Raw genomic sequence first — 22,347 nt, 5'->3', positions numbered from 1 at the left:
TAGTAGATCTTCACCCTTCACAATAATTAAGATACTCATGCAGTAGGCTGAGCCATCAATTCTGGGCAGTTTTAATAAGATGCTTTATTTATGTCACAGGAATCCTCTGCATACCAGACAATAGTAACTGCCCTACTGAATCAGAGTTGAGGTCCCCCTCTTGCACTTTCCTCTGAAAGCACGTAATGCTGGACAAGAACCCCACAGCAGGCAGATGTGAGATAGTCTGTTCCCGGAAAGGTCTCATTCTAGCTCCCTGACTCCAGTTAGAGATGAGCGTAAGCCCTGAAGCATAAGCTTTTATATCCTTTCAAAATTTTAGTATTAGCTATTAGAACTCAGGATATTCTTGTCCATTCTCAGGAATACCAATACTATTTATCAAATGAGGATGTATGGAAAAGAATAAGACTCTTTTAGATAACTCCTTTCCCACTGAACTCTCTATCAGCAATGCTGGGCATACTCCTCTCTGCAAGCAGTGCCCTTTGGTTTAACCCTCTTGGCATATCACTTTCACCTGCAGTACTTCCTCTCCCTGTACCCTGGGTCACTGGAAAGGAGAAAGCCACTCTCCACCCTCCCTCAGCATACTACCTAATGAGTTCTTAAGGGATGCTCATCTGTATTATTTTTAGAACGGGGAGGAGACACACTGTTGTGGCAGGAGGGAAGAGATGAGAAGTTTGGCTTCCACCAACCTGAGTGATGACAGAAGCCTTGATCGGTCGAATTTTGCTCCAGGCACCAGCTGGTTCCTGGGCGGTTTCCAAACATGCTGCTTTCTCAGGGAGTGGAGGAAAGGCATCCTTATAAGTTGGAGGGTCATTTTCCTCTTCAGAGTTTAAAGCTGCAACTGCAGTGAGGCAAACAATACAAAGTTTTAATTGCCAGCAATTCTCCCATTCATGCCCATTGCAGAGATCTATTTAAGTAGGGTTGAAAGAAGCAGGCTGTGCACTATTGGGAATCATCATTAATAATTAGGTTTATTATGGCAGTGCCCAAGGACCAACCCAGAACAGGGCTCCATTGTGGTAGGTACTGTACAGAGACGTAAACAAGTCCCTGCTCCAAAGAGATTTCAATCTAAATAGACATGACAGACACAGGGTGGGGGAAAAGAGCAAAACACACCAGCAGAGTGAACAAAGTGATAGCAGCAAACTGCACATTAGTGCCACAATATGCATTTATTTAGGGTGGGTTTAGTTAAGAGGGGGATCAGCTATATGTAAAGAAAAGTAAAGAGGATGAGGCAGACAGGGCAAGGGAGAAGAAGGTAGGAGGGACAGGTGTGGAGTCAAGCTGAGGTGAAGAGACTGATGGAGATGGAGGGTTGGAGCAAACACAGAGCAGAGAAAGTCCAGCAAAATCCTGGATATTGGGCAAGGTGGTGGTTGGGGGATGGGGAGGAGGAGAAGAGAAGAGAAGAGCTCAGGTATGATCCATTAGGGAACTAGCAAGAGCTCTAGGTATACTGGACCAAGACAAGACCTGTTGTGAAGTAGGTACAAACGCTTCTGAAGTTAGAGTTGGCCCACTGTGTTGGAAGGATGGAAGACAGAGTCCATCAGTAGCTTCTCCCGCATAGCTGCGGCCAGGACAATCTGCATGAGCATGGTAGGAAACCACCCACTGTGCTTGACCCGGCTACTAAGAGAGCAAGTGCTCTCACATCACTGTGTGTTGCTCTCCCAGATACACGCTGTAGAACAGGGTGTACCACTGTCACAATCTGCTTAAAAGGAGGATTCCTTCTAGAGGCTGAGGGCCTGATTCTCTCAGGTCATTTACACCTGGGCAAAACAGATATGAAATACTACCATTCTACTCTAGATGGGTAACCATGATCTGATGGACCAACCACATTATGAATAAGGAGACCTCTTCTTTGGCTGCCCACAAGTAGCCTAGCACTTCTGAACCACTTGTAGGCAGTAAGAGGGACCCCATCTGTGCAGCAGATATTAAGTGGGATTTCATAGGAACTTTGTGACTATCTTACCTTTCACCTCCTGCTGAGCCAGGCCGCTGCGGTGTTCAGCGAAGCTCTCCTGGGTCAAAACTGCCACAGAGCTCATTGTCAATTTCCCACCTACACACAATCCGGGTATGCCACTGGGAGAGAGAAGGGTGCACTGCTTATCACCAGCATCACCATAATCAAAACCAGGGAGAAGTGGACTTCCCCCATGGGCAGAATTTAAGAGACTAATTAAGAATTTCATTTGGAGTGAAGGGGCCACTGTGTTTACCTGAGAGCTTCCATAAAAGTGAAAACACCTCCCCCATACCATGCCCAGGAAGGAAGCAGGGACTTTAAGAGATGCTTGTCAGTATCAAGGGAAAACCATTTCTCGTTTGTACATATGTCATCTAGGGACAAATTGATGGTAAGTGTCATATCATACATACACAAGAGTTCATTAGTAGAGCCCCGCATGGATACAAAATTTGTATCTGCAACCAATCTGCAAACATGGTCCGCGGATATAAAGTGAATATCTGCAGATTTGCAGGGCTCTATTCATTAGAAACCACACTTCTGCATGACAAGGAAATGAAAAATCCACTTCTAAGAATTTTTTTCCTATTTATCAATGGATTTGATTCTGCAGTGATCAAAGGACAGTACAGATACTGAGGAAGCCCCTGCCTCTAGTTTCTACTATGTAGAATCTTGTCCTCTCCCCACTGCTTTCTATGCTTGGAATACTATCACAGAACAAACATAAGCAACAAATCTAGATTTTAAGCATTTAGCCAGCTTCTCTCTCAGATTCATCCTTGGCACACCTCATGCCCTTACCTGGTCAACTACAGCTTCACCTCACCTCTAGCTTGGCAAGCCAGAATCACTATGACCAACACCCTCACAAGCTGTGTGAAAGTCACTTCATGAGCGAGATTGGAATTAAGTCCCTCTCCTGACAAAGAGCCCTGAAAAACAGTTGCTTTAAAGGAGCAAAGCGGTCTATGGCAGCTCCCAGTCTCAAGCTTTTCATTCAATCCAGTAACAGAACTTCTTGACCTTAACACAGCCCAACATTCCACATTCTAAACTCAGTGCTCAGAGTTCAGAGGGTGGGATGTCCACAGCCTATGCCTACAGAAGAGGGGAACACAAGTAGACTAGCACCCTCTAATCATCCTATCAACATTTATTGTTGAGGTGGGTATTTTTTGTTGTTTTTAAATTCAATGACCATACATTGACTCTGGATGGAATAAAGCTACAGAAAGATGCTCTCTAAGGTACAGGTCCATCATGCAAGCATTAAAAGGCTTAATGAGAAAAGACAGCTGTGGGCAGATGGTCACTGCAGAACACTGGTAATTTCTCTTTGCTGAGCAAGTGGCCCAGGAACAGGAAAGTCTGATATATACAATCAGTAACTTACCAGCTAAATGGTCAGTAGCCAGAAAGTCCGTCCTGTAAGCTGCCCGTCAGCCTGCCAGCTTTTGCTTTATAGAAAGAAAAAAGTAGTTATTAACTCTGCTCCAAGACAAAAGAAAATATGACACACACACCCCCCCTCCAATCCTGTAGGATTTCAAAAGTGTTGCCTTTACTGTATTTTTTGTTTCAAACTAAGTAAGGCTCTGTGCCATCTCAAACTTGCCCATCATCAAGGAAGCTCAAACACTGACTCACACATTGCTGCATTACTTCCATATTGTTTAACCACAACCATAGGGAATCACAAGGACAAAGCTAAATCCCACAGGAAATTTTGTTTGGTTACCCTGCCTACAAAAGCCTATATAGTGTAAGGCTGGAATACAGCAGATTAGTAACAGATGTAGGTTATGAATTGGAAGTTTCAGGGCTGAAAACCATAGCATCAACAGCAATCCATCTAGTTGGAGGAAACAACCTGAAAAACGGCCAATAAAATTGACAGTAGTCAGAAGTTAGGAATGTAGCTTAGTGAAGCCCGGGTGAAACAATGCACAGACTCTTCCTCAGAACGAGAGACACACACACACAGACACACCCCACTGCATGCAGACAGGTGCTGGCTAGAACACACCAGACACTAAACTTGAGTCTTTAAACATATTCTAAATGCCCCTGCCAGGTATACCCACCTTGTCGAGAGAGCCTCCCCTAGAACTAAAGAGATTTTGAAGTTAGCATACAGGCAACCCCAAAAGCGAACATCTAATCATCAGTTGGAGGCACAATGCCACTTTTTAAATCCAAGTACTGCAGTTTTCCTTTGAAGAGGCTTTCACTAAGTGATCCACAAATGACGCTCATCTCCTAAATCCTTTCCCTACCTTCTCAATAACCCAGTACATCTATCATTTCTTTGACTGCCTCAAAGCACGCTAGAAGTCTTAGAAAAGTCAAGACTCAGTCTTTGCTGCTAAGAGGTCACAACCTAAATGAGATATGACACAATAAGTGATGGTGATTGACCGGGGGGTAGGGAGGGAGAGAAGGGGAGGAGGAAAGGACAAGAGTAGCAAGAAGATCAATAAGTTTTGGATCAGGCCCTTACATTGTGAAGATCTTTGGGAGTCTTTCCACTGTCTTCAGTTAGCTTTGGGGTCAGGCCTAGACACAATGGTTCCCTTAGTTTTTGGTTTTACAAAAAACAGTTACTTCTCATAACTATTGTTCTTCAAGATGTGTTGTTCATGTCAATTCTGATCAAGTGTGTGCACGTGCATGTGCACAGTAGCTGGAAGATTCTTCCCCTATCAGCATTTCTCGGATTGGCCTGGGCGCCCCCTGGAGTCACACCTTCACGGTGCCCAATAAAGGGCCCTGCCAACCCACCACCTCCACCTCCTTCTTACCAGCTGCTCCGACAGAGAGGGAGGAGGGTGGGTATTGAAATGGACATGAACATCACATCTCTAACAACAGTTACGAGAAGGCAAGTAACTGGTTTTTTTTCTTCAAGCGCTTGTTCATGTCAATTCCAAATCAGGTGACTCACAAGCCCAAGTTCAGGAGGTGGGGTCAGAGTTATCCACTGAATGGAGCACTGCTCATCCGAAGGCCGCATTTTCTCTGGCCTGCTGTGTAATCGCATAGTGTGTGGCAAAAGTATGGATGGAGGACCACGTCACTACTCTGCAGATTTCTTGAGTGGGAATGTGAGCCAGGAACACTGTTGATGAACCCTGCACCCTGGTGGAATGTGCAGTGATTGGAAGGGCAGGAACCCCTGCCAGGTTGTAGAACTCACAAATACAGGACGCTATCCATGACAAGATGCGTTGTGACAATATCAACTGACCTTTCGTTCTGTCTGCCACTGCCACGAATACCTGGACTGACTTTCTGAACAGCTTCATTCTCTCCATGTAGAAGGCTAGCGCCCTGAGGACATCCAATGAGTGAAGTCGCTTCTCTCTGCCACTAGAATGCGGCTTAGGGTAGAACACCAGGAGAAAGATGTACTAGGAGCGGGATCTCTGGTGCCTGGGTCTGATTGAGGTTGGAGAGCTGCCTCCATGAGGAGGCTTTTAAGCCACTGCTCCCTCTGGTTAAGAGTTTTCAGTCAGAATTCCCGACAGATCTTGCAGCGGTCTTTTTGGTGACCCTCACCCAGACACTAAACAGGAGGTGTGGGGGTCACTTTTTGGCAGTCCTGGCAAGTCTTGAAGGCTGGGGATCGCGGCATGTCCCAGTGACAAATAAGAGACGGGGGTAACCACCACTAACTGTCTATAGCAAAAATTGAAGTACTGCTAAGCTGCTACCCAAAGAAAGAGCAAGGGGAAGTTTCAGCTACCATCACTGGCAGTAAGAAGGAATTGAGGGGGTGGTGGGTCAGCAGGGCAGTTTATAGGGCGCCATGAAGGCGTGATTCCAGGGGGCGTCCAGGCTGACCCCACAGATGTGGCTAGGGGAAAAATCTTCCTGCTACTGTGCACATGCACGCACACACACCTGACTGGAATTGACATGAACAAGCATTCGAAGAGCATTAAAGTTACTTTGATTATAGTTATTGTAGCCAGTGGGTAATTCAAGGGGAAAAAGCTGATGGAAAGTGAAGCTAGCCATTCTGTTAAGTTAGAGCACTGCCAACAACATGTTCTGGAAGGAATATGCCAATATATTTGTATGTCTGGCTAATACTCTAACCTAAGAGACAAAGCCCTGGCTGGGATGATTTAGTTGGGGATTGGTCCTACTTTGAGCAGGAGGTTGGACTAGATGACCTCCTGAGGTTCCTTTCAACCCTGATATTCTATGACACACTCTAGTCTAGTCAATGGTAAGAATGAGAGAGTCAGTGTGATAACATCAAGGTTTACAGCCCCAAGCAGGTTAAGCCATGATGGTACAGTCAAAGAAAAAGTGTGTTAACTAGGTCACACCCTTAACATAAGAATGGCCATACTGGGTCAGACTAAAGGTCCATCCAGCCCAGTAACCTGTCTGCCGACAGGGGCCAAGGCCAGGTGCCCCAGAGGAAGCGAACTTAACAGATAATGATCAAGTGATCTCTCTCCTACCATCCATCTCCACCCTCTGACCAACAGAGGCTAGGGACACCATTCCTTACCCATCCTGGCTAATAGCCATTAATGGACTTAATCTCCATGAATGTATCCAATTCTCTTTTAAACCCTGTTATAGTCCTAGCCTTCACAACCTCCTCAGGTAAGGAGTTCCACAGGTTGACTGTGCGCTGAGTGAAGAAGAACTTCCTTTTACTTGTTTTAAACCTGCTACCCATTAATTTCATTTGGTGGCCCCTAGTTCTTATATGGGAACAATACATAACTTTTCCTTGTTCACTTTCTCCACACCACTCATGATTTTATACACCTCTATCAAATCCCCCCTCTGTCATCTCTTTTCCAAGCTGAAAAGTCCTAGCCTCTAATCTCTCCGCATATGGGACCTGTTCCAAACCCCTAATCATTTTAGTTGCCCTTCTCTGAACCTTTTCTAATGCCAGTATATATTTTTTGAGATGAGCAGACCACATATGTATGCAGTATTCAAGATGTGTGCATACCATGGATCTATATAAGGACAATAAGATATTTGTCCTAAGGACCAGAGTTTCAGCCAGAGGTATTGACATGATGGACACGAGTATGGCTGAAGAGGTCTTCCCAACCATGACCTGTGAATAGCAGTAAGGCTACAGAAGGAATATTACTATCCCAGCCATAAGCAGCGGGGTGGGGACAGGGATAGCTCAGTGGTTTGAGCATTGGCCTGCTAAACCCAGGGCTATGAGTTCAATCCTTGAGGGGGCCATTTAGGGATCTGGGGCAAACATTGGGGACTGGTCCTGCTTTGAGCAGGGGGTTGGACTAGATGACAGCCTGAGATCCCTTCCAACTCCGATATTCTATGATCTATCTATGATACCAGTCCCGGTCTACACAGAAGTCACAGATTTCTGTACTGCCTAGAACCTGAATCCATTCATGTTGAAGACTGCAGTGCTTTGGTGTCTGGAAAGGATTCAGATTTCCCAGAAGAAAACAATTTCCTGCTAACCAGGAGCGGGTTTACTTTGCACATACTCTGCTCCTCAGTGGTTATGGTTAAGGACAAGGTGTTGGTGCACTGTGACCTAATTTAGTGCCCGTCTGACAAGGACTTTGGAGCACAGCTGCTGGCTTCACTGAGTCCACACCAGCTGCAGTGATTCTCCTTGCAGTCAACACCAGAGCAATGTATTTAGGAACAGGAATCTCTGAGGTTTAGCAGTGTGAATTACTGCTTTATTATTGGTACAGCAGACTGAGTGGACATTGTTAGTCTCCACAATTACCCAAGCCATGAGATACATTGCAGGCCTCAGAGGGTCATGCCAGGCCAGAACTGAAGTGGCCCTCAAGTCCGTACATTCAGATAATGGGCCACTTATTAAACCACAGGGCATGCCCCACCTTTTGGGGAAGTATGGACATACTTTCTTTTCACCCAATAAGCCATGCACTCATGTTTTAAATGGCTTAGTGCCACTGGAAATTTCAGATGCCCACTGGATGAACTGCAGTTCCTAGGCAAAGGGGATCAACATGGTACTCTCAGAAGCTTTTATTAAAATTTTGTTCTGAAAAAGGATTTATAAACAAGAGGCAGACTCTTCCCTATATGGGAAATGTGTGTATGCAAGAACAAATACATATGAGACTACATGGCAAGCCACGATTTAGATTTTCAATAGGATCAGCATTTTTGGACAGCAGTAGCAAATCATGTGCCATTTTAATCTATTTTTAATTAAAATGGTTTGTATTTGGGTAATCAAATTAAATTACATCACATATATAATCAACGTATAATCAAATGCACAGAAAACAAAAAGATTTCCACCCTGCAAAGCTCTCGTGTCCAGTCATTTGCCCCAAGGTGCAACTCCATTCATGGACCTGATTACAGATGAAGTCCCTACTCCGAAAATGGATATTTCTTGTACGTACTTTACAAAACATGCTGAAAAAAGTGCTTTAAGCTAGATGCACTCCTAAATATAACCAGCCTAGAGACTGATTAGTTAAGAACATTATGACACATTTCTACTCCCTGACCGCTCCTATTTTATAACCAGCCACCTTAAAACTCAATTCTTGTCCATGGTCAGTAGTTGTTTCCCATACATCTGTCAGACCACAGCCCTGACAGCAACACCCACTATGAGAGTGGAGTCCCTAGTTCTGCACCCTTCTGACGTAGGGTATGTCTACACAGTAATTAAATACTCACAGCTCATTGGGCGCTTAGGCTGCAGGGCTGTAAAACTGTGGTGCAGACATCCAGGTTTGGGCTGGAGCCTGAGCTTTGGGACCCCGCAAGGCTGTCCCAAACTCAGGCTCCAGCCCAAGTATCTACACCAGAATTTTACAGCCCCACAGCCCAAGCCTAAATCAGCTGCCAGGGCCAGCCATGGGTGTTTAATTACTGTGTAGACATACCCTGATAGCCCGGACAGAGCAGTGTAGGCTTCCTTCCGAGGTTGAAAATTAATTCACCTTTCCAGGATGGTCTGTGAAAGTCCCCCAAAGACAATCTAAGATCCAACTGGTCTAATTAAAAACAAGCTATGCTGACAAGAGGAGATTAAAATACAACAGTTTGGTCTTGCAGTGTGACATGGTAGACAGGTTATGCGGTACAGACAGGTTAGTTGCAGTGAATGCAAGCTGCCTCTCTATTTTTGGAAGTGCGCCTTCTCTCCCCATGCCCTCACTCCTGCCCTCCCATTTTCAGCCTGAGTGCCATCACTCTAGCCCCACTTGGTCACGCAGCCTCAAGAGTCTCTCTGACTGCAGGTGTCTTATGCTGCCTCACAGATCCCATATAGCCTGTGCCCTTTTTGATGTTAAAGGTGGGACAGAATATACTGTCCCATCAGGCATGTCGGTTAAACTTACACCAGCGTTTCATTAATGCAATATCTGATCTGGGGGAAATTTGTCTGTTCTTCATGCGACAGAGTATCCTTGATCTCATCCCCACCCCCAATCTAACTTTGGAATCATTTCCATTTCTTCCCATGAAACCTTACATTTCAAATACACCTTTGATCTTGCCTGCATGTTAGTCAGCTTAAGACAGGGGTAGTCAATAGGTGGAGGGTGGGCCAAATCTGGACAGCCAGATGTTTTGGAATGGACCTTGAATTTTTTTTTATTTACTCATTATTTTCTCTGGAGACTGGACCTGGATTATACCTTGACCAAGAAATTTGGACCCTTGACAAAAAATAATTGACTACCCCTGTATGACTGGTTTACATGTCACTTCTCCTAAGGCTGAAGCTGTTAAACTGACTCAAGCTTCAGCTGCCTTCAAAGTGACAAGATTTACTTTTTTTGTAGTTTCCTCTTACCAGCGTTTCTAATAAATTGTTACTTGACAGATGAAAAGCAATCTATCCCGATCACACATAGATCAAGAGTAATTCAGACAATTTGTTATAATGCAAGCATATTCTAACAAAGACATTCATAACAGATTCCAAATGGGACTGGATGTTTTGCTTAAGTGAAGCCTTATGCTAAAGTAAAGAGAAGAAAGGCTAATTACCTATTTTTAAAAAATGACTTATCTGAAATCTGTACATGTGCACACCTGTGAGGGGATGCAGGCAGACTTCCAAACCATTCTGAAATTTAGAAAGACTTTAGGAGTGCCCTGCAAAGCAAGCTGTGTCAGCGTAGAGCAGAAAGTAATTTTCACAAATGCCACCTCAGCACTGCCTGTACCAGTGACCATTCATAGCTTCAGAGAGGGGGAGGGGAAAGAGATGAGGGGGAGGTGCAACCTTAAAGGGCCAGTAAACCTATCACAAATCTCTCCCTAGTTAACGATCTACAAGACTACTTTATTCACAAAAGCTTGAGTTTTATACAGGCCACCCAGGAAGACTAACAGTAGTTAAACACCAGATAATGCCCCTTACAATAATCTTGTCCTCTTCAGTATGGTCAATTATAAATTGATTAACAAACTTCATTTGTGTCAGGTTTCAGAGTAACAGCCGTGTCATTTGTGTGTTAGTCTAACCAGTGTTTAAGTGCTCTGAAAAGCTACTGTACTATTCCCAACTCCGATGAAGTTTAATCCATTTCTCCTTGATCACTAAACAAGTTTATAAATACATACATCCAAGATGCCCAGTCCCTAAGGACAGTTAGATCACAAGCCCTAGAGAAGTATAAATATGGCACAAAATAATAGTGAGACTAAAGATTGAGGGGGGTAGTGAATAGTCAAACAGATATTCACTGTTTGGAGAGGAACCAGGGACATGGTAATACTGAAAAAAAGATGTGGAGTTGATAGAGATCAAATTATATGAGTTTGCAATGTGATACATCAACAAAGAAAAAAGGCTAAGTCAGTTTTGAACTGCAGATGAAGAGTAATCATGTAATGGAGGGGAAAAAGGTAACAATCCCTCTCTATAGGAGGGCACCACATCAGGAATAGTGTGTCCAGTTCTGTGTACTGAGATTACTAGGAAGTTACTGAAGAATTGGAGTCTCACTACAGAAGAGCAACCCAAATGATTAGGAGGCTGTAGGGATTAATTTGTGAGGCATGTAACATTTATAGTATGGCTAAGAGATGACATGATCTTCTACAAGTATTTGACATACACACCAAGGAAGGACAGGAATTCTTTAGGGAAGGTAACTAGGAGTAACAGGATAACATTAAAGGGAAAAGCTAGTAAGTTACTCTGATATTCATTCTAACAGTGATACGTACATAGAAATAACCTTTTAAAGGAAGTGGTTGCAATGAATCACCTGAGACTCTAAAACTAAAGTCACTTGGGAGAGGGGGATGGGGGAAAGAAGAGGAGGGGGCAAGAGAAGAGACACAAATACCAGAACCCTGAACTTGCAGTTATATGAACCAAATTACTGAAAGCCTTGTCATACATTAATATCTATTATTTAAATCAGCCTTGCAAAATTGTCACAAAGAAATCACCAGCTAAAGCACCTCACCTGCTCTTCACTATGAAACTCATGAAAAAGCTTTACTTACTCATTTTCCTTCCCCCTAAAAAAAAAAAAAAGTTACCCTGGGCAAATAGCATTTTGCAAGTCTGATCTGGCATTGGACAAGATCCCAAGGCAGGCCATTTTGTTACAATTAAAGATTTCAGTACACCAGGTCTAACGGGGTGTAAAGCTCCTCTAGTCAGCTTCTGGTGGTAGGTGGAGGGCAGTGGTTCAAATACCTCTTTTCTTCATAAAAAGGAGAGTCATCCAGAAAACCTTCTCATTAATAAAACCTAACCAGAATCTCTCTGCCATGCCTGACCACCACTCAGTCTCACCTACACATTGCCATTCAGGGGAACACTCCTTTCATATAGATATGGGGTTCTCAAACTGGGGGTCAGGACCCCTCACGGGGTCACGAGGTTATTAAATGGGCGGTCGCAAGTTGTCAGCCTACACCCCAAACCCCACTTTGCATCCAGCATTTATAATGTTAAATATATAAAAAAAGATTTTTTAATGTATAAGGGGGTCGCACTCAGAGGCTTGCTATGCGAAAGGGATCACCAGTACAAAAGTTTGAGAACCACTGATATAGATCCCATCCATGAACTCTGGCTCTTGTCTAGGCTAGGATAAGAGGCATAACTAGTGACTGACATTCTAGGAGTCAGACAAGACACGATATACTTTAACATTTGTTATACTACTATAAAGTGCAAGTTAAACCATAGGTGGGAGCCTAACACACAGAGCACACATTAAAAGCAGTTTTCAGAGTAGCAGCCGTGTTAGAAAAACACAAAAAGAAAATGTAGCTCACGAAAGCTTATGCTCAAATAAATTTGTTAGTCTCTAAGGTGCCACAAGTACTCCTTTTTTTCTTTTATTAAAAGCAGTGTGCTTTCTCTATACTAGATTACTGGACATGTTAGCACTACCTTAAATCCTAGTCTAGACAAAGGCTAAATCTTCCCTCCCCCTAGACAGCCACATCCCAGAAACCACATTTTATTCCCCCCCCAAAAAAAACATTTCTGTAAAGCCATCCTCATCCAGTCCCCCCAAAACACTCCGGATAAAGTAATTTCAAATGATAAGATTGGGTCTATGAGTCAGCCACCCTCATTCTCAATTAAAAGCAGAACATTGATTTTGTAACGAGCATCCCACAATTCCTTATGCCTTGCTTTTATTTACAGTCATTATTTCATCCTCTCCAAATACATATAGACAAATAAGATCAAGGTAGGTAATTAAACCCAGTCTTACTCAAATATACCTACCCAGAAACCCATTAACTCACCTTATGGGACTTTCTTGGTGCACACTAAAACCTTATTTGTGCTGTACAGATTAACGAACTATGGAGTGGTTTCCAGCAAAGAGGTCTAAAAGACCAAAGTAAGTCTGCAAAGATCCTGATAGGGAGAACTGATTTTTGTACGCTTCTTACAAATATCAGATAAGAACAATGCCAGAAATTTCACAATCCCAGCTCCAAAAATATGACTAGCTTGCAACAATCTTAAAAAGTAAACCAGTCAAAGCGACACAGAAAGTTAGTAGCAACACCACAATGAAGTTATACTTCGTCCTTCTTATTAAAGGTTTGTTGAGCTGTTTTGGGGGTGGGAGGGATGTTGGCTGGGCTGATTTAAGAAGGGAATTATCACGCAGCCCTGAAACCGAGGTGGAGGGGAGGGTGCTGGGCTGCTCTCTTGTGGCCACTGCCAGCGTCATCATCAAAATCCCACGTTAATTCACCGATGCACCCCTCCCCCCTCGAGCAAAAGAGAAGAAAAAAGAAAACGGTGAAAATGGAGCCAGGCGCCGCGAGTAGCAGGTCTGGGAACAGCCCCACGTGCAAGGCGCAGACCCAGCTAACACACGAACAGCAGGTGGGCGCCCAGCTAACACCGCGGGCGGTAGGGGCCCAGCCAGAAGATGCCCTCCGCGGGCAGGCAGCGAGCCCGAGCCCGGTCTGTGCCAGCGCAGAGCGTCCTGCCCGGCGCGGGAGGCAAGCGCAGTAGAGAGACCCGCTCCCCGCGGGGGTCCTCGGCCCCGAGCCCGTTCGGGACAAGGCCGGGCAAAAAGTTCGTGCAAAGTTCGGCGGCGGCAGCGCCGGCCGAGCCCGGGCCCATGCGCAGTAGTGACACGTAGGTCTTGCCCCCTCCCCCTCCCCCTCACCGTGGGGCTACTGGAGCGCAGCTCTAAACGGCGACGCGGGGCTGTGGGCAGGGAGGGGGCGCGACCCGCGCGGGGGGAGCGGGACAGACAGCTCCCTTTGCCGCTGCCGCGTCTCAGCTTCCACGTCGGCAGCTCAGCTCCGCTGCCCGCGCCACCCTTTCCAGCCAACTTGGTGCCGTGGGCCCAGCCCGGCGCCTCGGCTGCAGCGGGTGAGGGGTGACGGGGCTGGGGGTGCCCCGAGTCCCGGTCCCGGCCCCGGCCCGGCATGCAACTTACTCCGGCCGGTGCCCTGCTAGCTCTCTCTGCTGGAGAAGCCCCGAAACGCTCCTGGGAAAGCTGCGAGGCACCTTCCCCGGTTGCTATATAGGGCGGGCGGCTGCCAATCCCAGCCACGCACGTCAGAGCCATGCCCCTTCCCTTCCAGGGCAGGCCTGGCCCTGCAACCGCAGCGCCGCCGGCAGGGCGCTGCCCGGTCGGGTCCAGAGGGGCAACCAGGCCTCAGGGGGAAGGAAGAGCTGGTCCCCGCTGCCGGACCTTGGCTCTCAGCCCGCCCGCCCCCTTGAGGGAGGCGGTAGGTCCTCAGCTGCCCTGAAGATCAGCATGATAACCTTCCTCTACCTCCCTCCCCATCTGCAAAGTAGGAAGAGGTGAGCTCAGCGGGTGTGACCCCCAATTAGCTGAGAGCCAGGAGTGTCCCCCCCAGAATTCCACTTCCCCACATTCTGACAGTCCAGTCAAACGTCAGGGTTGACCTGTCGTTTTGGAAAGTACAGGTACATCAGCTTCAGGGAAAAAGTCACTTTGATTTCTGGACCAGTGTCCCAGGGAATAGTTACAGTTCTAGAGCTGTACTGGTAAATTATACCACTATAGTTCTGCTGCTTTCCCTGTTTAGGCAAGCCCGTAGTGTTAATTCACTAATGTGTGGAGTGTGTTTTGAAAAGCAAAGACCCAAAGTGCTAATATAAGGTCTACATACTATTTTAGTACCTATGTTTCCTATGGCTCACCTTTTACATATAGCACTTTACACAACGTTATCTTTTGCTGCTTTGAACACTCTCACCCTACACTCTAAATAGCTAGCCTCTACTCAGTCACACCTGTCTTTAAAGCATACTTCTGTAAAATATCTGAACATTAATCTAAACAAGGATATAAAAATACATTTGCTTGGTACAGAGATTAACCTAGTGAGGAGGGCTTAAAACTAGGTTCACCGGGGGAAGGAGACCAAAGGCCTGAGGTAAGTGGGCAAACAGGATACCTGGAGGAAGCACAGGCAGGAACGTCTGTGAGGGGAGGGCTCATACCGAGAATGAGGGGCGATCAGCAGGTTATCTCAAGTGCCTATATACAAATGCACAAAGCCTTGGAAACAAGCAGGGAGAACTGGAGGTCCTGGTGAAGGCAAGGAATTATGACGTGATTGGAATAACAGAGACTTGGTGGGATAATTCACATAACTGGAGTACTGTCATGGATGGTTATAAACTGTTCCGGAAGGACAGGCAGGGCAGAAAAGGTGGAGGAGTAGCACTGTATGTAAGGGAGCAGTATGACTGCTCAGAGCTCCGGTATGAAACTGTAGAAAAACCTGAGTGTCTCTAGATTAAGTTTAGAAGTGTGAGCAACAAGAGTGATGTAGTGGTGGGAGTCTGCTATAGACCACTGGACCAGGGGGATGAGGTGGATGAGGCTTTCTTCCAGCAACTCGCAGAAGCTACTAGATCGCCCATGAGAACCAGGACGTGCGACTTCAATCACCCTGATATCTGCTGGGAGAGCACTACAGCTGTGCACAGACAATCCAGGAAGTTTTTGGAAAATGTAGGGGACAATTTCCTGGTGTAAGTGCTGGAGGAGCCAACTAGGGGGAGAGCGTTTCTTGACCTGCTGCTCACAAACCGGGAAGAAATAGTAGGGGAAACAAAAGTGGATGGGAACCTGGGAGTTGGTCGAGTTCAGGATCCTGACACAGGGAAGAAAGGTAAGCAGCAGAATACGGACCCTGAACTTTAGGAAAGCAGACTTCGACTCACTCAGGGAACAGATGGGTAGGATCCCCTGGGGGAATAACATGAGGGGGAAAGGAGTCCAGGAGAGCTGGCTGTATTTCAAAGAATCCCTATTGAGGTTATAGGGACAAACCATCCCAATGTGTCAAAAGACTAGTAAATATGGCAGGCGACCAGCTTGGCTTAACAGTGAAATCCTTGCGGATCTTAAACATAAAAAAGAAGCTTACAAGAAGTGGAAGATTGGACAAATGACCAGGGAAGAGTATAAAAATGTTGCTCGGGCATGTAGGGCCAAATCGCACCTGGAGCTGTAGCTAGCAAGAGATGTTAAGAGTAACAAGAAGGGTTTCTTCAGGTATGTTGGCAACAAGAAGAAAGTCAAGAAAAGTGTGGGCCCCTTACTGAATGAGGGAGGCAACCTAGTGACAGAGGATGTGGAAAAAGCTAATGTACTCAATGCTTTTTTTGCCTCTGTCTTCACGAACAAGGTCAGCTCCCAGACTGCTGCGCTGCGCAACACAGCATGGGGAGTAGGTGGCCAGCCCTCTGTGGAGAAAGAAGTGGTTAGGGACTGTTTAGAAAAGCTGGACGTGCACAAGTCCATGGGGCTGGATGCGTTGCATCCGAGAGTACTAAAGGAATTGGCGGCTGTGATTGCAGAGCCATTGGCCATTATCTTTGAAAACATGGCAATCCGGGGAAGTCCTGGACGACTGGAAAAAGGCTAATGTAGTGCCAATCTTTAAAAAAGGGAAGAAGGAGGATCCTGGGAACTACAGACCAGTCAGCCTCACCTCAGTCCCTGGAAAAATCATGGAGCAGGTCCTCAAGGAATCAATCCTGAAGCACTTACACGAGAGGAAAGTGATCAGGAACAGTCAGCATGGATTCACCAAGGGCAAGTCTTGCCTGACTAATCTAATTGCCTTCTATGACGAGATAACTGGCTCTGTGGATGAAGGGAAAGCAGTGGACGTGTTGTTCCTTGATTTTAGCAAAGCTTTTGACACGGTCTCGCACAGTATTCTTGTCAGCAAGTTAAAGAAGTATGGGCTGGATGAATGCACTATAAGGTGGGTAGAAAGTTGGCTAGATTGTCCGGCTCAATGGGTAGTGATCAATGGCTCCATGTCTGGATGGCAGCCGGTATCAAGTGGAGTGCCCCAAGGGTCGGTCCTGGGGCCGGTTTTGTTCAATATCTTCATAAATGATCTGGAGGATGGTGTGGATTGCACTCTCAGCAAATTTGCGGATGATACTAAACTAGGAGGAGTGGTAGATACGGTGGCAGTTAGGGATAGGATACAGAGGGACCTAGACAAATTGGAGGATTGGGCCAAAAGAAATCTGATGAGGTTCAATAAGGATAAGTGCAGGGTCCTGCACTTAGGATGGAAGAATCCAATGCACCGCTACAGACTAGGGACCCAAAGGCTAGGCAGCAGTTCTGCGGAAAAGGACCTAGGGGTGACAGTGAACAAGCTGGATATGAGTCAGCAGTATGCCCTTGTTGCCAAGAAGGCCAATGGCATTTTGGGATGTATAAGTAGGGGCATCTTATACTTATGATGCCTAGGGGGTCATCTAGTCCAACCCCCTGCTCAAAGCAGGACCAATCCCCAATTAAATCATCCCAGCCAGGGCTTTGGTCAAGCCTGACCTTAAAAACTTCTAAGGAAGGAGATTGTACCACCTCCCTAGGTAACGCATTCCAGTGTTTCACCACCCTCCTAGTGAAAAAGTTTTTCCTAATATCCAACCTAAACCTCCCACACTGCAACTTGAGACCATTACTCCTTGTCCTGTCCTCTTCTACCACTGAGAATAGTCTAGAACCATCCTCTCTGGAACCACCTCTCAGGTAGTTGAAAGCAGCTATCAAATCCCCCCTCATTCTTCTCTTCTGCAGACTAAACAATCCCAGTTCCCTCAGCCTCTCCTCATAACTCATGTGTTCCAGACCCCTAATCATTTTTGTTGCCCTTCGCTGGACTCTCTCCAATTTATCCACAGCCTTCTTGTAGTGTGGGGCCCAAAACTGGACACAGTACTCCAAATGAGGCCTCACCAATGTCGAATAGAGGGGAACGATCACGTCCCTCAATCTGCTGGCTATGCCCCTACTTATACATCCCCAAATGCCATTGGCCTTCTTGGCAACAAGGGCATACTGCTGACTCATATCCAGCTTGTTCTCTGTCACCCCTAGGTCCTTTTCCGCAGAACTGCTGCCTAGCCATTGGGTCCCTAGTCTGTAGCGGTGCATTGGATTCTTCCATCCTAAGTGCAGGACCCTGCACTTATCCTTATTGAACCTCATCAGATTTCTTTTGGCCCAATCCTCCAATTTGTCTAGGTCCCTCTGTAGCCTATCCCTACCTGCCACCATATCTACCACTCCTCCTAGTTTAGTATCATCCGCAAATTTGCTGAGAGTGCAATCCACACCATCCTCCAGATCATTTATGAAGATATTGAACAAAACCGGCCCCAGGACCGACCCTTGGGGCACTCCACTTGATACCGGCTGCCATCCAGACATGGAGCCATTGATCACTACCCATTGAGCCGGACAATCTAGCCAACTTTCTACCCACCTTATAGTGCATTCATCCAGCCCATACTTCTTTAACTTGCTGACAAGAATACTGTGCGAGACCGTGTCAAAAGCTTTGCTAAAGTCAAGAAACAATACATCCACTGCTTTCCCTTCATCCACAAAACCAGTAATCTCATCATAGAAGGCGATTAGATTAGTCAGGCATGACCTTCCCTTGGTGAATCCATGCTGACTGTTCCTGATCACTTTCCTCTCGTGTAAGTGCTTCAGGATTGATTCCTTGAGGACCTGCTCCATGATTTTTCCAGGGATTGAGGTGAGGCTGACTGGTCTGTAGTTCCCAGGATCCTCCTTCTTCCCTTTTTTAAAGATTGGCACTACATTAGCCTTTTTCCAGTCATCTGGGACTTCCCCCGTTCGCCACGAGTTTTCAAAGATAATGGCCAATGGCTCTGCAATCACAGCCGCCAATTCCTTTAGCACTCTCGGATGCAACTCGTCCGGCCCCATGGACTTGTGCACGTCCAGCTTTCCTAAATAGTCCCTAACCACCTCTTTCTCCACAGAGGGCTGGCCACCTACTCCCCATGCTGTGTTGCGCAGCGCAGCAGTCTGGGAGCTGACCTTGTTCGTGAAGACAGAGGCAAAAAAAGCATTGAGTACATTAGCTTTTTCCACATCCTCTGTCACTAGGTTGCCTCCCTCATTCAGTAAGGGGCCCACACTTTCCTTGAGTTTCTTCTTGTTGCCAACATACCTGAAGAAACCCTTCTTGTTACTCTTGACATCTCTTGCTAGCTGCAGCTCCAGGTGCGATTTTGCCCTCCTGATTTCATTCCTACATGCCCGAGCAATATTTTTATACTCTTCCCTGGTCATATGTCCAACCTTCCACTTCTTGTAAGCTTCTTTTTTATGTTTAAGATCCGCTAGGATTTCACCATTAAGCCAAGCTGGTCATTGTATATTTAATACTAATATAAATGCTGGAGGCAAAGCAGGGTTTGGGGTGGAGGGTGACAGCTTGCGCTCCCATGTAATAACCTCGTGACCCCCTGAGGGGTCCCGACCCCCAGTTTGAGAACCCCTGCATTAGGGCATCTAGGTCATCCCCTGGAAGCTAAAAGCAATAAACTTTCATATGCGTCAGCACACAGTATATATCCACTGGTCCTCCCACGAGCACATTTTCACTTCTGCTGTTGTATGTGGCAGAGGCAAGGTCCATGCAGCTGGCCTGACACAGCACAAGTCCCAGGCAAAACAGAGAAACCCTCCTCACCATTTCAGATTCAGTTATAGTTTAAGGTGCAACCAAAAATCAACCATATGTAAAATCTCTGGCCCTATTCCCTTCATACAACTAAGCAGCATCTAAACACTACACTAATATTAAACAAGGCAGTTCTAGTGTCTCCCTGGCCTGGTTTCCAGGAAGCTGGACCCACATCCTCAACTTTTTAGGCTCCTAGCTTCCACTGATTTAAATGGGAGTTATGGGCCTAAATACCTTTGAGCATCAGAGCCTTATTTCCATCCATTTTCTCTGTGAAGAGACAAGCCCTTTTTAAGGCTCTGAGTGCAACTAGCTTCAGCTACACCCAATTAGCTCTTGTGCAGGTAGGAAGCCTAGCGTTGCCCAGGTTACCCTCAGCGCAGAGAGGCACTGCCAGATGAAATCCCAGTCTGGAAACCCCTACTGGGATTTATCTTCCTTTCCCCAAATCTCCATCTCATTGTCTGGCTCAATAGGGCATTCCTTAGGGATATACTGCATCATATCAGTGATGGGGGTCCACATACACCTATCACATTGTAGTTATCCACATGAAGTTACAGGCTCTCAGACATTACAGGTTTGTGGATCTCCTTCCAACATCCCCTCAACAACTGTATCCTTCGGGAATCCTCAAGTAGCTTGGCTTTTTTACCATATGGCTCCAGCTACAGAACAGCGACACACAGCATGTGCCACCAGGCTTTGTGGCAGAGGAGGTTCTGGAAGGGTCTATCACTGCCTCCACTTCTGGAGTGCAGATTTCTGTTGGGGAGAAAACCTGTCACAGGCTGTTCTCCTCATAAGTATAAAAGCTTCCATAGAGGGAGACAGCCTGTCATCACCGATTCCTCACACACACACACCCAAGTGGTATAGAGATTTCCTGTGGGAGGATAAAGAGAAAAAGCTTCAGGGATGCTCTGAGGCCTGTTGTGACCTGGTTCCCTGTCCTCCCACTGCAACCACACCAGTGGGAGCAACCTGTCATGGTCACTTCCCTTCCCTCCACAGAGTTCTTGAAGGGTTGTTTAGAGCCTGCTCTTCTCATCATTCCCTGTCAGGGTGACCACACATTGAAAACAAGAAAACAGGCCATCTGTCATGAAGGCATGTATAGGGTGGGTTTGGTAAGGCCTAGCAAGGAGAGCTGAGGCATCAGGGGAGAAGAGGGTGCTCGGCTCATCATGACAAGCAATGCCCAACCTCTCCTTTTCCTGGTACCCTGTGGATTTGGCTGTGTAAAGAGAGGGAGACTGGCTTGAGGATTAGTGAGAAGAAGAGCCGACAACCAGGCATCATGGGAAAGATGTTAACGTGACAAGTGGACCAGTTCTTGATAAGAACATATGCTCCAGCAAACTATCATCAGTTTCCCTGGCTCAGCTGCAGGCAGTTCCTGCTTACGGCCAAGCTGAAGGAATGCACAGAAATTGCCACAAAACAGAAACCCTCAGGGACATTGGGTCAGGCCCTAAAAACAGGACATGTCACGACATTCTGAGAATGGAGAACTGGGGAGAAAGAAGCCTCTCTGAGTCCTGCTCTCCTTAGGAACAGAGATTTCTAGGCAGGGAAAAACTTGTGGCCCCTCAACTTCTGGTGCAAAGATGCTGGTCTTTCATGGCGCATTCACCCTCGGACAACCTGGGATTTTGTTGCGGAGGGCAACAAAAATGATTAGGGGGCTGGAGCACATGACTTATGAGGAGAGGCTGAGGGAACTGGAATTATTTAGTCTGCAGAAGAGAAGAATGAGGCGGGATCTGATAGCTGCTTTCAACTACCTGAAAGGGGGTTCCAAAGAGGATGGACCTAGACTGTTCTCAGGTGGTAGCAGATGACAGAACAAGGAGTAATGTTCTCAAGTTGCAGTGGGGGAGGTTTAGATTGGATATTAGGAAAAACTTTTTCACTAGGAGGGTGGTGAAGCACTGGAATGGGTTACCTAAGGATGTGGAGGAATCTCCTTCTTTTGAGGTTCTTAAGGTCAGGCTTGAGAAAGTCCTGGCTAGGACGGTTTAGTTGGGGATTGGTCCTGCCTTGAGCAGGTGGTTGGACTAGATGACCTCCTGAGGTCCCTTCCAACCCTGATATTCTATGATCTTTCCAGGGTCTTTTCAATTGTTTTCTGGTGTTGCAAGGGATGCATACTCTATTTTGCAGCCAGGAACTGCAGGTCTTGTTTTGAACTCAACCCAAATGAGCTAAAAAATAAAAAAGTGTTGAATATGAATGTATGATTCATTATATCTTAAGATTTCTAAAATGTAACGAGTAAGTACCCATCTTGTGCTCTGGGTGCTTATCCCACACACTGAAATCACAAAATAATGCAAGAGAACTGCCCAGAAATAGATCTACCTCAGTTGCATTAGAGAAGAGAAAAAAAGATGGGCTTTGCAGCATGCTCAAAAGGTTAACAAATCTAGGCTCTACAGCACAGTTTCTCAAAGGTATTTAGGCTCCTAACTTCAATTGATTTCAATGGATGTTAGGATCCTAAATACCTTTGAGGATCTGGGCCCAGCAGACCAAGGAGGGAAGTGAGTTCCAAAACAGAGGACTAGTCATAAAGAGCACCTTGCAAGTTCCCTCTCGTTTATATTGAAGGAGTTCCAGCTTTACCAGCTCTGCTGATCTCGATTTTGGCAGTACTAAGGCTGCGTTAGAAAGTACTTGTTTATTTCTTTTAGGCAGACTACTGTTTTAAAAGAAGGTGGAAGGAAAACTCAGAATGAAAGCCTTACACAAGTCAGAGCATACGGAAACTCTCCCATAAGCAAAGCAAGTTACTCCATGGAGCCAATAATTTGGCATGTTTTCATAGTATACACTCA

General features: G+C 46.1%; 1 protein-coding gene across 3 annotated transcripts in view; it reads right to left on the bottom strand.

Moving 5' to 3' along the window:
- The window catches only part of HDLBP (high density lipoprotein binding protein), a 91,406-nt gene that overhangs the window by 41,995 nt on the left and 27,064 nt on the right, over positions 1-22,347 (bottom strand). The window contains exons 1-4 of one of the 3 annotated variants that reach the window (XM_073360452.1): positions 13,927-14,029; positions 3,405-3,468; positions 2,009-2,121; positions 702-856 (exon numbers count right to left, since the gene is read on the bottom strand). In XM_073360452.1, coding sequence (XP_073216553.1) covers positions 702-856; positions 2,009-2,084 — 231 coding nt within the window. In that variant the 5' untranslated portion in view covers positions 2,085-2,121; positions 3,405-3,468; positions 13,927-14,029. Of the gene's footprint in view, positions 1-701; positions 857-2,008; positions 2,122-3,404; positions 3,469-12,766; positions 12,791-13,926; positions 14,030-22,347 lie in introns of those variants that run through there. The other 2 variants (XM_073360453.1, XM_073360450.1) reach the window with 2 other exon arrangements.

The sequence above is a fragment of the Lepidochelys kempii genome, chromosome 9 (assembly GCF_965140265.1).
Source record: "Lepidochelys kempii isolate rLepKem1 chromosome 9, rLepKem1.hap2, whole genome shotgun sequence".
NCBI classification, from domain to species: domain Eukaryota; kingdom Metazoa; phylum Chordata; order Testudines; family Cheloniidae; genus Lepidochelys; species Lepidochelys kempii.
The sequence above is the reverse complement of the archived record's forward strand: the minus strand, read 5'-3'. Positions and strand labels throughout refer to the sequence as shown.